This window comes from Stegostoma tigrinum, chromosome 3 (genome assembly GCF_030684315.1).
Source record: "Stegostoma tigrinum isolate sSteTig4 chromosome 3, sSteTig4.hap1, whole genome shotgun sequence".
Taxonomy (NCBI): Eukaryota; Metazoa; Chordata; class Chondrichthyes; order Orectolobiformes; family Stegostomatidae; genus Stegostoma; species Stegostoma tigrinum.
The window spans coordinates 137,329,142-137,346,872 of NC_081356.1; the positions used below are offsets into that span (position 1 = coordinate 137,329,142).

Here is a 17,731-nt window from a genome sequence, read left to right on the forward strand (position 1 = left end):
CTCTGCCTTACTTTTGGATGAGATCATGGCTGATCTGATGATCCTCAACCCTGATTTCCTCGCTTTTCGCTGTAAACGTCACTGATGAAAGCTCTGTCTATCTCAGCCTTGATGATGTATTGTGTGTGTGAGAAAAGGCACAATAGGAAAACATAGTTTGGGCAAACAATGAGCATATGTTTCACTGGCTAAAAGGTGGAAAAGCAATCAACAAGTAGATTTCAGCTAGCTGTAGCGAAGTGTGAAAGTACACAGCTTGCTGCAAGAGAATGGTTATTCTAGAATCAGTTAACACCTTGAGAATAAGGGGTTAAATCCATAAGACAGAGGAGTAGTGGTTGGTTATTCAGCCCAAGTTTGTGAGTAAACAGCAGAGCGATGTGAGAATGACATCAGGGCTCATTCTCACCTCTTATTCGAGGGAAGTGGTGTTGACAATGCACCTCTCCCTCTCCAGAGTCACATGAACTCGCAGATACCATCATTCATGAGGCAAGAGTAAACTACAACTCTGCAGAACTCATGCTGAGGCATTGGAACCACTGGTTCCCTTGAGGGACAAGGAGCAGGAGGCACGCACTAAAGCCTATTCAACCTCTGGAAAGTTATTTTAACATGGTTAACACGCAGTGAAACATTTGCCTCTGAAAACTAAATGTATGTTAGTGAAAGCTGTACCTGACCACATGCTGCTGTCTCATCCTGCAAGAATGATGGGGACATCCACGATCCAGGCCCTTGCATTTCCCATTCCTGCAGGAAACTTCCTTTTAGGGATGACATGGGCTGTAAGCAGTAGTTCACATATTTATGCTGTAAACAGATTGCACCACAGAGGAAGCATGTATTAATCACAGGCAGGTTATTCCTAATGAATAACGCAAGGGTCATTAGCCACTATTTCCACCACCCCCAGAGAGATGCTACCACCAAACACATACCTCTCCTCCCTTGTCAGCCTTCTGCAGGGACCGTTCCCTCCAGGACACCCTGGTCCACTCTTCCTTCACTCCCAACACCCCTAACAGCCTTATTCTACAACCACAGAAGGTCTAACATTCGCCCATTTACCTTCTCCTCAGTATCCTGGCGCCCAAACACACCTTCCAAGTGAAGCAGCGCTTTACCTGTACCTCATGCAATCTAGTCTACTGCTAGACTGGACAGCGTGGAGGGCTGTTCTAGGTTACAAAGGGACATTGATAGGATGCAGAGCTGGGCTGAGAAGTGGCAGATGGAGTTTAATCCTGAAAAGTGTGAGGTGATTCATTTTGGAAGGAAGAACTTGAAAGCAGAATACAGGGTTAATGGAAAGGTTCTTGGCAGTGCGGAGGAGCAGAGGGATCTTGGCGTTCATGTTCACAGTGCCCTGAGAGCTGCCACCCAGATGGATAGAGTTGTTAAGAAGGCGTATGGTGTGTTAGCTTTCATTAATAGACAGATCGAGTTCAAGAGCTGTGAAGTTATGCTCCAGCTGTACAAAAGCCTGGTTTGGCCACATCTGGAGTATTGTGTCCAGTTCTGGTCGCCTCATTACAGGAAAGATGTGAAAGCATTGGAAAAAGTGCAGAGGACATTTACCAGGATGTTGCCTGGAATGGAGGGAAATTCTTATGAGGAAAAGTTGAGCATGCTAGGGCTTGGATCTTTAGAACAACAAAGGATGAGAGGTGACTTGATAGAGGTATAAAAAATGATCAGAGGTATAGATAGAGTGGTCAGCCAGAGACTTTTTCCGGGGTGGAGGTATCTATTACGAGGGGGCATAGTTGTGAAGTGAGTGGAGGTCGATATAGGGGAGACGGCAACGGTCAGTTCTTTACTCAGAGGGTGGTCGGGGTGTGGAATGCTTTGCCCAAGAGGGCAGTGGAGTCTGCCTCATTAGGGGCATTTAAGTGGCTATTTGATAGGCATGTAGATGATAGTGTAAGGTAGGGGTGGAGGTATATTGACCTTAGGTTTAGGGTAAAAGTTTGACACACCGTGGGCTGAAGGGCCTATGTTGTACCGTTCTATGGTCTGTGGTCAAGATTGTGGTCTACTCCACTTCGGGGAAACAAAGTCAAGACTGGGTGACCGCTTCACAGAACATCTATGTTTTGTCCTCAACAAAGACTCAGAGCTTCCAGTTGCCTGCCATTTCAACACACCACCGTGTTCCTTGGCTAACATCTTTGCCTCAGGCTTGCTGCAGTGCTCCAACAAAGCTCAACACAAGCTCGAAGAACAGCACCTCATTTTCTACTTGAGGACCCTGCAGCCTTCCCAACTCAATACCGAGTTCAATAACTTCAGAGCTTGAGCTCTCCAATGTCCTTATCCCAACCTCCAAACATTAGGCCTTGTTAACACATATTACAACCACCCATTATCAGCCACAATTGGTCCCGATTAACAGCTACTCACCCTCCTAGCCAGATCAGCATCTACTCCTTTGTCTGTCCAACTACTGTTCTCTCTCTTTGGGCTCTACCCCCACCTATCATTTACTCCTTACCCCCTTCCCTCACCTTATCTTCTGCATATAAGCCAACAATTTCCTAGCTACCATTGTGAAGGGTGACTCAACCCAAAAAATTAACTTTGATGTTTCTCCACAGATGCTGCCAAACCTGCTGAGCTTTCCCAGCAATTTCTGTTTTTGTTTTGGACATTTCTCAAGCTGCTCACTAGCATGCCAGATAGGGAGTCCCCAAGGTTATTTCAGTATGACTTTCCAAAAGCCATCAGATAAGGCTCTAGACAAGAATACAACTCAAAGTGCATGAAATTACATGAACCTTCTATAATACATGAACCTTCAGCATGGGAGAAAGGAAACACAGAATCAAGACAAAGGCCTGGTCTATGATAGGCGAATTGTAGCAACTGATGTATCCAAGGAATCTACACTGGATCTCATTTTTTCACCATATGATATAAGGACCTGGACAAAGAACAGATAAAGGCTTCAGGGCATGATCTCTTTGTCACTTGGTTTGGAGAAACAAAAATTCAGACATTTTCCAAATGGTGGTGCAGCCGAAAGCAGATCTCAGTATCCATGAATGCAAAATCATCACAACAGTGAAGGGAACACTGTACTTTACCTCGAGAGGATTGGAAAGACCTTGTTTAGAGCACTAAATTCCATCACAGAATTCTAGAATGGTTACTTCATGCCTGGCTTCCTGTCAGAGAATAAGGGTAGTTGATAAATGGGAATATGGTCATCTTCAAGTTCCCCTGCAAGCATTCACCATCCTGACTTGGAAATACATCACTATTGCTTCACTGTTGCTGGATCAAAATCCTAGAATTCTCTCTGTAAGGGCACTGTGGGCCTACCTACGGCACGTGGACTACAGCAATACAAGACAACACCTCACCAACACCTTCTCCAGGACATGACAATATTAATCACAATAAAGTGCAATATACGCTGACCAGCCAGCAACATGCACGACCAACGAATGAATACAGAAAGTAAAACTAATAAGAAAATAAAGAATACAATGGATAAGGATAAGCAATAACACCCATTCCAGAATGATGCACAACACCAGTACTATGTAAGTCTGCATATTCAGCCCTTTACTGTACTCCTCAGGCACTCATGACAATATCACCAAATTCAACCTAATTCCATTTACAAATTTGAAGATACCACAGTAGGTCAGATCTACGGCTCAGCGGTTAGCACTACTGTCTCACAGCACCAGGGACCAGAATTCAATTCCACCCTCGGGTAACTGTCTGTGTGGAGTTTGCACATTCTCCCTGTGTCTGTGTGGGTTTCCTCCAGGTACTCCAGTTTCCTCCCACAGTCCAAAGATGTGCAGGGTAGGTGGATTGGCCATGCTAAATTGCCCATAGCATCCAGAGGCGTGTAAGTTAGGTGAATTAGACATGGGAAATGCAAAGTTACAGGGAAAGGATAGGGGGATGGGTCTGGGTGAGATGCTCTTTGGAAGGGTGATGTCTACTTGCTGGGCCGAATGGCCTGTCTGTTTCCACACAGTAGGGATTCTATGATTCCGTGAACAACAAGACAGAGTACAGGAAGAGAAAGAGAGTTTAGTGGCATGGTGTAAAGACAACAATCTCTCCCTCAATGTCAGCAAAACGAAGGAGCTGGTCACTGACTTCAGGAAGCCAAGTGGAGGACACACCCCTGTCTGTGTCAGTGGTGCTGAGGTGGAGGTGTTCGAGAGCTTCAAGTTCCCAGGCGTAAACATCACCAACAATCTGTTCTGGTCCATCCACGCCATTGCTACACTCAAGAAAGCACATCAACACCTCTACTTCCTCAGAAGGCCAAAGAAGTTCAGCATGTCCACAATAACTCTTACCAATTTTTATATCTGCACCACAGAAAGCATTCCATCCAGACGCATCACAGCTTGGTGTGACAACTGCTCTGCTCAAGACTGCAAGAAATTATAGAGACTGGTAAACACAGCCCAGTCTGTCACTTAAACCAGCCTTCTTTCCACTGACTCTGTGTGCACTCCCACAGCCTAAAGACCTCTCCCACCCTGGTAACACTCTCTTCCACCCTCTCCGTTGGGCAGAAGACAGAAAAGTTTGAAAACACGTCCCAACTGATTTAAGAACAGCTTCTTTGCTGTTATCAGACTTATGAGCAGACCTCTAATAAATTAAAGTTGATCTTTCTCCGCACATTCTCTGTAGCTGCAACACTATATTCTGCATTCTGTTCTATTACCCTGATGTACTTATGTAAGGTATGATTTGCCTGGTTAGCATGCAAAACAATACTTTTTACTCTATCTCTAGATAACCATAAATCAACTGTATCAATACTTTGGGGACACACTGCTGTGTGTTATCTTATAATTTAAAGTTATCACAAAGTCCATACCTCAGAGTTCATTAGTGAGTGTCGCACATCATTGAGATCTTGAGTCACCTCCAGAAGAACAGTCTTTAAAACAGATGATGCAGAGTAATTCGCTGCAAAACGCATCAGGGTAAACATGTAACCATCAGACACAATGAGGTAGGGTAAGCGAGGGTGGGCTGCCACAGAAAACCATTGACTCACTGGGTCATCTTCAGAGGTAGGAGAGCTATCAGTTCCTGTACGTTCGATGCTTAGAAGCGAGGACAGAGGTGGTCTGAAAAACATTGCAACATGAAATTAAACCCCTGGTAATTATAGACCAGTGAGCCTTACCTCAGTTGTTGGTAAAGTGTTGGAAAAGGTTATAAGGGATAGGATTTATAATCATCTAGAAAAGAATAATTTGATTAGGGATAGTCAGCACAGTTTTGTGAAAGGAAGGTTGTGCCTCACAAACCTTATTGAGTTCTTTGAGAAGGTGACCAAACAGGTAGATGAGAGTAAACCGGTTGACGTGGTGCATATGGATTTCTGCAAGGCGTTCGATAAGGTTCCCCACAATAGGCTATTGTACAAAATGCAGAGGAATGGGATTGTGGGAGATATAGCAGTTCGGATCGGAAATTGGCTTGCTGAAAGAAGACAGAGGGTGGTAGTTGATGGGAAATGTTCATCCTGGAGACCAGTTACTAGTGGTGTACCGCAAGGGTTGATGTTGGGTCCACTGCTGTTTGTCATTTTTATAAATGACCTGGATGAGGGCGTAGAAGGATGGGTTAGTAAATTTGCAGACAACACTAGGGTTGGTGGAGTTGGGGATAGTGACGAAGGATGCTGTAGGTTGCAGAGAGACAGAGATAAGCTGCAGAGCTGGGCTGAGAGGTGGCAAATGGAGTTTAATGCAGACAAGTGTGAGGTGATGCACTTTGGTAGGAGTAACCGGAAGGCAAAGTACAGGGCTAATGGTAAGATTCTTGGTAGTGTAGATGAGCAGAGAGATCTTGGTGTCCATGTACACAGATCCTTGAAAGTTGCCACCCAGGTTGACAGGGCTGTTAAGAAGGCATACAGTGTTTTAGCTTTTATTAATAGAGGGATCGAGTTCCGGAACCAAGAGGTTATGCTGCAGCTGTACAAAACTCTGGTGCGGCCGCACTTGGAGTATTGCGTACAGTTCTGGTCACCGCATTATAAGAAGGGTGTGGAAGCTTTGGAAAGGGTGCAGAGGAGATTTGCTAGGATGTTGCCTGGTATGGAGGGAAGGTCTTATGAGGAAAGGCTGAGGGACTTGAGGCTGTTTTCATTTGAGAGAAGAAGGTTGAGAGGTGACTTAATTGAAACATATAAAATAATCAGAGGGTTAGATAAGGTGGATAGGGAGAGCCTTTTTCCTAGGATGGTGACAGCGAGCACGAGGGGGCATAGCTTTAAATTGAGGGGTGAAAGATACAGCACAGACGTCAGAGGTAGTTTCTTTACTCAGAGAGTAGTAAGGGAATGGAATGCTTTGCCTGCAACGGTAGTAGATTTGCCAACTTTAGGTACATTTAAGTCGTCATTGGACAATCATATGGACGTACATGGAATAGTGTAGGTTAGATGGGCTTCAGATCAGTATGACAGGTCGGCACAACATCGAGGGCTGAAGGGCCTGTACTGTGCTGTAATGTTCTCTGTTCTATGTTAAACACGCTGTCTACCAAATCAAACATTTGTATGAGTGGTACAGCATGGGGTGAGACAGAGTAAACAGCCTCCGTACTGACCCCATTAAATTCTCCCAGGGCAGAACAACAGAGAGTACGGAGACAGCAGCACTCCCTCAGTACCGACTCTCCGGCAGTGCGGCGCTCCCTCAGCACTGACCCTCCAACAATGCAGCACTTCTACAACAGTCACTCTCTGACAGTGCGGCGCTGCCTCAGCATTGACCCTCTAGCAGCGCGGCGCTCCCTCAGCACTGACCCTCCGGCAGTGCCACACTCCCTCAGCAGTGCAATGGAAATGGCAGCATGCAGTCTGTGCTCATGCCCTTGATGTGGGTATTCTTCTCTTGACATTGTGATTGAGATGAGACAGTGCTGCTTCATGCTAAAACCGGACAGGTGTAGAGATCCCACTGCATTGTTGATGCATTATGTGTTACTAGCTCCCTTAAAGAAATGGTTAAATTTCACTGGGACTTGGTCCAGGGGCAGCGTCAGGCTTTACCTGTAGGTGATTAATGGATGGAGTGGGATGTACTCTGCTGGCCCAAACTCCACAGAGCAGCCAAATGTGGTGATGGACAGCAGCTCGCCAAGACGGGACAGTAACAGTAAGGCCCCACGTTTCAGCATACAGGCCAGGAATAGGTCATCGTGTGTCCAGCTCACTGCACCAACCCAATAAGATCTGAGAAGCAAAGAGCAAACAATTCACTGTCAACATTGCTTGAAATTTTGGGTCAGCTCACACCATCTCAACTGCTCAGTTTGGAGATGGAACATTCTAGATTCAGAGAGGGGAGCTGTGACGTCCTGGTTTGTGGGAGTTAGGTGAGGGAGTGAGAGGCTAACGTGGGTGTAAGGGATTTGGAGAGGTGCAGAATTGGTGGTCCCCAGTTACAGAGTGTGAATAAAGACTATGCCAAACCTGCCACCAGTCATGACAGTAAAAGCCCAATGAATAGACATTATGGCATCCATGTGCCGAAACTGAAACAGTGCCTCTGTTCCGAAGTCAGCCCAGGAGCCCAGTAGGCCCTATTCCAATGAGTGATGTGCTGACCTACCTGAGAAACTTGACTGGCACAGGCTGCCCTTTACTGCCACAGCCTCGCAGGCTGCTTGACACCATCACATCATTCAGTGGGTTCACAAACAGCACCTGGGTAGCCTAACAAACAAGACAGAAAACAGGCCCTGGGTAAGCAGCCACTCAGTAAGATCCAGATTTGGCTCTACAGAAAGGTGAGCAGGCACAGCGAGGCCAGAATGGATGTGCAAACATATACTCACACAAGCACACCCAGCCACATACGTGTGCAAACTAGCACATGCACACACAGAGGAGATCAGTGCTTGCAGCTATTTATGGATAGTTAGACACTGAGGACCAGCCCTTAGACTTCAGACCCCATCGACTGCATGGCCTGTACTCCTGGCCACTTTCCAGTTTGTGTCCGCCTGCAGTGGAATGTTTACAGAAGAAAGTTTTTCTCCTGATCCACTTAAGTTCTCTGTTGACGGACCCACTGCAGAAATGCTTGTGTACACACGCGCACGCGCGCACACACACACGTGTTTGTGCATCGTTCAAGAGCAATTTCACATCCACGCGCCCATGTCCAAGAGAGCAAATGTGGTGAAGGCAGCTGCTGTAGCATCTTCCCAGTCAGATGGTGACATGGAGAGGGGAGGATCATCCTGTAGCTTCCTGGGGAACCACGAATCAGGACAGATTTGACGAGAGGTGAAATGGGTAAATGGAGGCAAGATGAAGTACTAGGCGGTGGGGGAGGGTCAGAGAGGCAAAGTGAGAAAGCATTAATTAAGAAAAGATTGTGTGATAATCAGAAGCTACAGCACCAGCCAGTGAAAGAATAAGGAAGTAACCTTGGGATCATTCTGATTGATGATGACTGCAAGCACCAGGCCGTCCCCGGAGAAAGCTGCTAACAGTGCACCTCTTGATTTCACCCCAGTACACACCGGGCTCAGAGCTCCCAGTGAGTGTGTCTGTGTCACCCACTGGGCACAGAATGGGATGGCACTGCAAAGAAAGAGGCAAAAGTGAAGCTAATCAACAACCACTGAAACAGAGACCAGCAGAGTTACACGTACATCACACAGCAACAGGATGGCACACACAACTCCACTCTACATACATTATACCAAGTGTATGCCTGCCAAATACCGGCTAAAGCATATCCAGAACACTTGTGCACGGACTTTAGATTGCCAGATGTTCACACTCAAGTGATCGGAGTGCCCGAGGGGAGGCGAGCGCACGCTCTGACTAATAGCTTAATGACCCATTGAGAGACGTGCGCATACACAGTAACATCCACCAAACCTGTAACCACATGCACACATTAACACGGACAAATGAAAAACTTACCAACATGTGCAATAACATATCCATATAAAGATTCACTCATACATGCAGACACATGCACATCCACATATACTTCTTACGGGGCTGCGAACATTAGGAAATCTCTCACCTTGTGCACTTCTCCACTTGTTCAAACCACTTCATTCTCAGTGTGGTCAGCACCAGGACCTCTCCACATGTAAAGACAAAGGAACAGAAGCAGCAATCCCCCAGCCCCTACGTACAAACAGAAGCAGCACTATCATCGCCCAGTGTCAGAGTGCAGTCAGCCTGCACTTACAACATGAGGTGTGACACAAACCATAAATATTCCACCAAACATCAGGATTTCTGAGAGAAGTAGCTGCTCATTCAGAAAATACAAACACAGGGAGGTCATTCATTTCAATAAGCTTCACACAAGCGTTGGGGCAGAGAGGTTACAGCGAGAGTGAGGCACCGACCCAGCAAGACACAACCGGAGTTAGTGTGTTTTGGGGAACTTGAAGCACGATGGTAATCTGGCACAGATGATTACAGACTTTGTTTGTTTTTTGGTGCATAATTTGTAAGGTTTTTTGTGGTTTATCGTTTGATATTCTTCAGCTTCAACTAGTCAGAGAAAAGGGAGGTCCTAGTTTACCAGCTGCAGCTTCAGGGGGCAGCTGATTGAGAAAGCAAAACAAGGACAGCTCAGGAAAGTGGTGTTTTAATTGGTTCGTGATTTTTAAGAATATTTTAATTTGGAAGATGGGAGTAACTGAAATAAATTAAAGCCAGTGCCAATATAATAGAGTAATAACATTCAAAGTAATGGGCCCAGTGCTGTAAAGTGGGATGAGTGCAGATATAGTCCAACATTGGCAGTACAGATTAGATAGCCCAAAGAGCCTCCTCTGTGCTGAATGATTCTATGACACAGATATGGTTCTGCACAAATACTTCTGAATCAGTGTGCACTGCTGCCAAAGCCAGAAAAATCAGGGAGAAGGACTGTGATATACTTTAACAAAAATAACAAAGACAGAAGGGACATTCTGAATGGCCTAGCAAGTTTAAAAGTAGATAAGTTTCCAGGGTCGAATGAAATGTATCCCAGGCTGTTGAGTAAGGGAAGGGGGGAAAATAGCAGGGGCACTGGCAATAATTTTCAATTCCTCTCTGGCCACAGGAGAGATGCTGGGGCAGCAGGTACCGTTATGCAAGAAGGGAACTAGAGATAACACAGGAAACTACAGGCTTGTCAGTCTAACCTCAGTGGTGGGGGAGCTATTGGAGGTAATTCTAAGGAACAGAATTATGCTGCAGTGATGCTGCACTTGGGCAGGACAACAAAGGCAAGGGAAACATGATGAACAGTAGGACCCTGAGAAACACCAAAGTGTGCATGTACACCGGTCCCCTAAGGTATCAGGATAAAGCAGTTAAGGCAGCATATGGGATACCTGTCTTTATTAGCCGAGTCACAGAACTGAGGAGCTGGGACTGTATAATATGTTGGTTAGACCACAGCCAGAATATTGTTTCAGTTCTGGAATCCACATGATGGGAGGGATTTGATGGCTGGAGAGGGGTACAGAGGAGATTGACCAGGAAGGTGCTTGAGCTGGACAGTTATATTTTGAAAAGGGTTTAGATAGACTGGGCTTTTAAACTTTGGGTTCCTGTCAGGAAACATATTGAGATATAGAAAATGATGAGGGGCAGAGAGAGAGAAACTTCTCCTTGATGGAGGGATCAATGACTGGGGGTGGGGGTCATCGTTTTAAGGTCAGGGGCAGAAGGATGAGAGGAGATGTGAGGAAGAACATTTTCACCCAGAGCATGATGGGCAGAAAGTTCCAGATTCCTTCACTGATGGGAGAGGCAGAAACCCTCACAACATGGAAGAAGTATTTAGACGTACACTTGTGATACCAAGACGTAAAAGGTTACAGGCCAAGTGTTGGAAAATGGAATTGGTTGGTGAGGACACGACAGACTGATCTCTATAACGCTCCTGGATGATGGAGCTGACCCAATGGGCTGAATGGCCTATTCCCGCCCTACTTTCTCTGCTCCATCGAGCCCTCATGCTTGCCTCTTGCACTGTTTGCTACTGCAATTAACTCACCTCATCAGTGTGAAAGACGGCATGTACTGTGCTCTCCTTATCGTCAGCTTGGGGAAGTTTGACTTTCTCATCCACCATCACCTGGGCCCAGCTGCCACTTAACTGAGTCTCCGGAATAGATGACAAGTCTCGCTCTTCCGTACTTTCCCAAAGGAACACTGTACCAGCCTGACTGGCCACAAGGACTCTCTTGCCATTCCTCGAAACAAACAGAAATGGCTTCGAAGCAGATTCTGACAGATTGAGTGGACAAACAGAAAGACAAGGAAGAAAGCAAAAACAACTTCACATCAGTTGACCACTGTAAGATTTCATGAGGCAGCCATGAATTCAACTGTATGAGTCAAGAAGCCATATTAACCAGTTACCAAGGTCAGATTGGTGAACGGTCCCTTGTACAAGCTGATCATTACATCATGTTACTGACCTGTTCACTTCCATCCATGCAGTGGCTGAAGGAAAAGGCCAGTCACAGGAGCAGAAGTAGGCCATTCAGCCCTTCAAGGCCTGCTCCACCATTCAGCACAATCATGGCTGCTCATCCAATTCAATCCCCTGTTGCCATTTGCTTCCCATGCCCTCTGATCTCTTTAGCCCTAAGAAGTATATCTAACTCTTTCATGAAAAATATCATGAATATGGTCCTAATTGAGCCAGTCTCTCTTCGTACGTCAGTGCTAGTGCCCAGTTCTGAGGAAGGGACACTGGAGCCAAAACGTTAACTCTGTTTTTGCCTTCACAGATGCTGGCAGACCTGCTGAGATTTTCTAGCAGCTTTGTTTTTGTGCATTGACAACAGTATTCTCAGGCTTCAGAGAAAACTCACACACTGGACAGGAGGAATATGTCTGGAAGCATGAGAAAGTTGCATTTCTGATGGAGCAATATCTCTACTTGGGATATTATCATTGTGGTCAGTGACACACCAGCCTCAGCTGCTGCTCTTCAGAGTCACTGACAGGAGAGTGATGACTAGCTCGCACTCAGGCTTGGAACATCCGGGTGTTACGCACACAAACACAGAGCAGCTGGACGGCCACCAGTGCAACCCAAACTTTTTTAAAATATTTGATCATGGAATATGGGTGTCACTGGCTTGCCTGGCATTTATTGCTTGTTCCCAATTGCTCAGAGAGCAGTTAAGAATGAACCACGTTAACCTGGTTAGAGGGGCACTGGCTTTGCCCCACTCAGCCTACCCTTTCCAGCAATCCCTCAAACCCTTGGCAACAACAATGCAAGCTTCGTACCACGGGCAGCTGCTGCTACTGTGCTCACACTGGCAACTGTTGCAACAGTCTTCAAACAGTCAGCATCTTTCTTCCACAGGAACAGCTGTCCTGAACTCAGCAGTCCCAGCAGCCAGGCACCTGCACAAATACAGGCAGAGAGAGCAGAGCAGTGACAGCATTGACACAATTCAATTCAGAGAGACACACACACACACACACACACACACACACACACACACACACACACACACACAAAAAAACGGAAGCACAATCTCAAACCAGTGACAGGATTCAGAGGGAGACAAGCTCAGATTGCGAATATGGAAAACCATGCAGGGTGTATAGGGAAAAACAGACAGTGATAGAACAGTGAGAACAGGAGTTTGTGTTTAACAAATCTTCAACAGTCTCAATGCCCTTCACAATGGTTGAATTATTTCTAACTTACAGTCACAAATTCGCGTGGTGAAAATAGCAGGCAATTACATACAAGCACTCAAATTATAGAACACAACACCAGACATCACAAAACAACTTACAGCTAACGAACTAATTCAGTAAGATGGTCAGTGTTCTAATGTAGCAAAAACCATGGCCAGTGTATGCATAGCAAGTTCCAACAAACCAAATTTAATCTTACTTTGTGATCTTGAAGGATAACCATTGGCTAGGTCACCAATAATATCTGCCCTGCAATTGTACAATATGGTGCCACCTATTTCTTTAAGCAACTAACATCTTGCCCTTTTTGGTACAGCCACCAGAAGGTTTGCGCCTCCGCCCCCCGCCACCACCCCCCCCCCCCCCCGCCCCCCACCCCAACCAACCCACCCCGGGACAGCCCTGGAATGCCAACAAAATTACTTTGAGTCAGCCTAGATGTATTTTTTAAAATTCATTAATAGCATGTGACATGGTCATCAAATACTCGCCAAATCTAACTGCCCAGAGAGATGTTGAGTCACCCACGTTTCTGTGGGTGTGAAGACACAACAGGAGGATGGCAAATTTCCTTCCCTAAAGGTTACTACTGGACCAGATGTGTTCAATTATAATATGAATCTTGAACAAACTTCACCAGTTTCTATGGTGGGATTCAAACGTTACCGGCATTAATAGTCGAGTAATTAAACCACTACGCTAATGCCTCCTGGAGAAATTGAAAGTCAGCAATGGGGCTGGAACCTAGCACATCCAATTAGTCTCTGTGTGACTAGAAAGGTGCAATTGTCAAAAACAAGGCTACAAAACATTTTCGGAAGAAGGGTCCAGGCCAGAAATGTCAGCCTTCTTGCTCCTCTGATGCTGTTCGGCCTGCTGTGTTCATCCAGCTCTACACCTTGTTATCTCTACAAAACTGGGCCCAGTTACAAGAGAAAACCTTAGAGACAGGAGTCAGTTTCAGGCGAAACGGAATACTAATGCACAGGGAGTCAAGACAAGACCAAATTAAAAGGGAACACAATTTCTACTCACAGGGAACTGAGACAGCGAACGGGACAGGATTGAGTTAATAGGGAACACAATGCCTGCTCACAGGGAATTGAGAGTTAGATAGGACTGAGTTAAAAGGGAAACATAATCCCAGTGCATCAATAGCTTATCATACTCCATGAGCTGGATTGTGCAATGTCAGAGGACAAATACTGCATGACCCTGGCTTATAGCTCTCTCCAAAATACCATTAGCAGAGGTGGTAACACTCAGCATGTTCTTCAGCAAATGTTGCAGTTTCGGTATCCTCCTGTGGGTCCTCCCTGTTGCTAAGGTTAGTATGCTCAGGCGCTGGTCGGCAGACAGCAGAATAGCCTCTTTCTCCTAAAGAGAAACAACATCTGAGATTAATGCAATAGTGAAGGACCCATCACGCAGAGCATCACACAGAGAGCGAGAGCGAGAGAGATAACCATATTATTTAAAAGAGGGGCAGAAAGCACAGCAAGATTCAGCGGCAGCGGTGGGGGAGGGAAGGAAACCAAGCACCAATGGCAAAGATAAAGAGGTTGAGAGGCAGTGAGCAGAAGGGTAGTGAAGCATGACAGAAACACAGAAACTAGGAGCAGGAGAGTAGGCCCATTTAATATGATAATGGGTGATGTCATCTTAGCCAACTCCACTTTCTTACTCACTCTCTAGCACCCTTCAATCATTACTAATTACAAGTTTGCCCATTGCTTTCTTAAGTTTATTCAGTATTCTGGAGTCCACCGGACTCCGGGCATGTGAATTCCACAGACTATCAAACCTTTGCGAGAAATAATTCCTCATCTGTTTTAGATCTGCCACCTCTTATTCTAAAACTACAACCTTTCGTTCTAGATTTCTTCTCTACATCTCTCAACATCCTCTTTATATAGAACATGGAACATAGAACAATACAACGCAGAACAGGCCCTTCGGCCCTCGACGTTGTGCCGACCTGTGAACTAATCTAAGCCCATCCCCCTACACTATCCCATCATTATCCATATGCTTATCCAACGACTGTTTAAATGCCCCTAATGTGGCTGAGTTAACTACATTGGCAGGCAGGGCATTCCACGCCCTTACCACTCTCCGAGTAAAGAACCTGCCTCTGACATCTGTCTTAAATCTATCACCCCTCAATCTGTAGCTATGCCCCCTTGTACAAGCTGAAGTCATCATCCTCAGAAAGAGACTCTCACTGTCCACCCTATCTCATCCTCTGATCATCTTGCATGTCTCTATTAAATCCCCTCTTAGCCTCTTTCTCTCCAACGAGCCTTTCTTCATAGGGCCTGCACTCCAGACCAGGCAACATCCTGGTAAATCTCCTCTGCACCTTTTCCAATGCTTCCACATCCTTCCTGTAATGGGGTGACCAGAACTGCACGCAATATTCCAAGTGAGGCCGCACTAGCATTTTGTACAGTTGTAGCATGACATCACGGCTCCGGAACTCAATCCCTCTACGAATAAAACCTAACACACCGTAAGTCTTCTTAACAGCACTATCAACCTGGGTGGCAACTTTCGGGGATCTATGTACATGGACACCAAGATCCCTCTGCACATCCACACTACCAAGAATCTTTCCATTTACCCGGTATTCTGCCTTCCTATTGTTCCTCCCAAAGTGAATCACCTCACATTTATCCGCATTGAACTCCATTTGCCCCCTTTCGGCCCAATTCTGCAGTTTATCCAAGTCTCCCTGCAACCTGCAACATTCTTCCACACTGTCCGCCACTCCACCAACTTTAGTGTCATCTGCAAACTTATCAATCCCTTTTAGCTATTAGATCTGCTCTCATTCTTCTAAACTCCAGAGAACACAAATCTAAACTGCTCAATCTTTTTTCATAAGACAAATCCCTCATTTCTAGAGACAATTTAGTGAACCTCCTCTGAACTGATTCCAATACAATTACATTCCTCCTCAAGAAAGGGAGCAAAAAATGTAAGCAATACTCCAGATGCAGTCTTACTCATACCTGGTACAGTGGTAGCAACAGTTCCCTACTTTAAGGATTTGAAATAGATATGTAGTTTGGATTGTGGATATTGAGGTTGGTTGGCTCGCCAAGCTAGTCCGTTGTTCCGCAGATGTTTCATTACCCTACTGGGTAACAGCATCAGTGCAGCCTCCGATGAAGCACTGTTGTACTTTCCCGCCTGGCTTTTAAACTCTGGAGTCTGTTGAGCTGGATTACCTCACTTCCAGTTTTCCTTCGTAGTGGAGTGTATATGGGATTGAGTGCTATGTGTTTGTTAATGGCTTTCTTTGTGGAGTACCAGGCTTCGAGGAAATCCCATGCCTGTCTCTGCTTTGCTTGTCCCAGCCGAATCGGTGGTTCTCTTTATCCATGTGGATCGAGACGTGAGTGTACTGGTCATGTCTTTTTGTAGCCAGTTGATGTTCATGTACCCTTGTTGCTAATTTCCTTCCTGTTTGTCCAATGTAGTGTTTGTCACAGTCTCTGCAGGGAATCTTATAGATGACATTGGTCCTGTCCATAGTGGGAAGTGAGCCTTTGGTTCGGGTGAGCAGTTGTCGTAGAGTTGATGTGGGTTTGCGTGCCACTCTGATGCCCAGCTGTCATAGCAGTCTTGTGGTTAGTTTCAATGTATTCCTGATGTAAGGTAGCATAATGAGCGTGTGGGACAGGCAAAGCAGAGACAGGCACGGAACTTCCTAAAAGCCTGGTACTCCACAAAGAAAGCCAACAAAAAAGACAGAGAACTCAACCCCATATACACTCCACTGTGAAGGAAAACCAGAAGTGGGGTAATCCAGCTCAATGGACTCGAGGTTAAAAGCCAGGCGGGAAAACACAACGGTGCTTCATTGGAGGCTGCACTGAGGATGTTACCCAGCAGGGCTATGAAGTGTCTGCAGAACAATGAACTAGCTTGGCAAGCCAAACAACCACAGCGTTCGTGTTCATCCAGCTCCACACTTTGTTATCTTGGATTCTCCAGCATCAGCAGTTCCCATTATCACCACAACAGTTCCCTACTTTAATGCTCTGTTCTGTGGTGTTTAAATTTTCCCAAGTGACCTACTTATTAAGAAATCTCAACGAATATGGCAACAATTACTTAAATGTTATTGCATGCTTCAATGAGATAAGACCTCTCAAGTAAGCAGATTAAGCCTCACAATGAAACTGAGCTATTACCAGATTAGTGGTGGAATTTAGCTATAATTCCAACCTATAACATCTGTCTCTGGATCTCCAGGGATCGATCTATGTGCCATTTTGCTCTTTGGAGTTCTGCTACTGAAGAATCTTGAAGGTGAATTCTTATAGGACTTTCTACCTTGTGAAGTTTCTGATGAGACATTATTTAAGATTCTTTTGATCCGTTTATCCACAACATTTATTACATGTCTGGAGTCATCAAGTCTGTAGCTTGCTTTTTTTTTAAAATTAGGAGTAGCTTTCTGTTCTTTGTCACATTTGGCATTAACTGTCTGTTCAAAACACAACTTCCTTGTAAAAAAACCCCTTTACCCAGGGCATTCCTTCAGCAAAGTGCCTATTTGTCATAGGGCAGCAGGTTACCAAGCAGTGTTACCTCCTCTCTCCCAGGAAACAGCTTATGATGCTTCGACTCCTTCCCAGGGATTGTTAATTAACATATTGCTTTTCTTTCCGATATAAAAGTTTCTTCCTGTCTCTTTCATCTTAGAAAACAATTTATTCCAGGAAGTAATTGCTAATCTTTCAATTCCTAATCTGTTCTTGAAGTTTAGAAGTTTACTGAGGATGGCAGGGCTGTCCTCTGAAAAGAAACTGGTTCAACTGAGCCTGTGTTCACAAGAGTTTAGAAGGAAGAAAGGGTATCTCATTAAGATGTACAAAGTTGAGACAGGACTGGACAGATCAGATGCAAGATGGATGCTTGCCCTGATTGCGCAGTCTTCAAACAAGGATCACTATTGTGAGACCAAATAAAGTGAATAAAAACAGCCTTAGAACATAGAACAATATACAG

The 17,731-nt window shown here is 45.4% G+C and overlaps 1 protein-coding gene across 1 annotated transcript in view; it reads right to left on the minus strand.

Moving 5' to 3' along the window:
- The window catches only part of cplane1 (ciliogenesis and planar polarity effector 1), a 286,526-nt gene that overhangs the window by 266,307 nt on the left and 2,488 nt on the right, over positions 1-17,731 (minus strand). Inside the window, exons 2-10 of the mRNA XM_059644976.1 lie at positions 13,951-14,086; positions 12,287-12,406; positions 11,037-11,269; positions 9,054-9,160; positions 8,443-8,599; positions 7,620-7,723; positions 7,058-7,240; positions 4,865-5,120; positions 679-813 (exon numbers count right to left, since the gene is read on the minus strand). Coding sequence (XP_059500959.1) covers positions 679-813; positions 4,865-5,120; positions 7,058-7,240; positions 7,620-7,723; positions 8,443-8,599; positions 9,054-9,160; positions 11,037-11,269; positions 12,287-12,406; positions 13,951-14,086 — 1,431 coding nt within the window. The remainder of the gene's footprint in view (positions 1-678; positions 814-4,864; positions 5,121-7,057; positions 7,241-7,619; positions 7,724-8,442; positions 8,600-9,053; positions 9,161-11,036; positions 11,270-12,286; positions 12,407-13,950; positions 14,087-17,731) is intronic.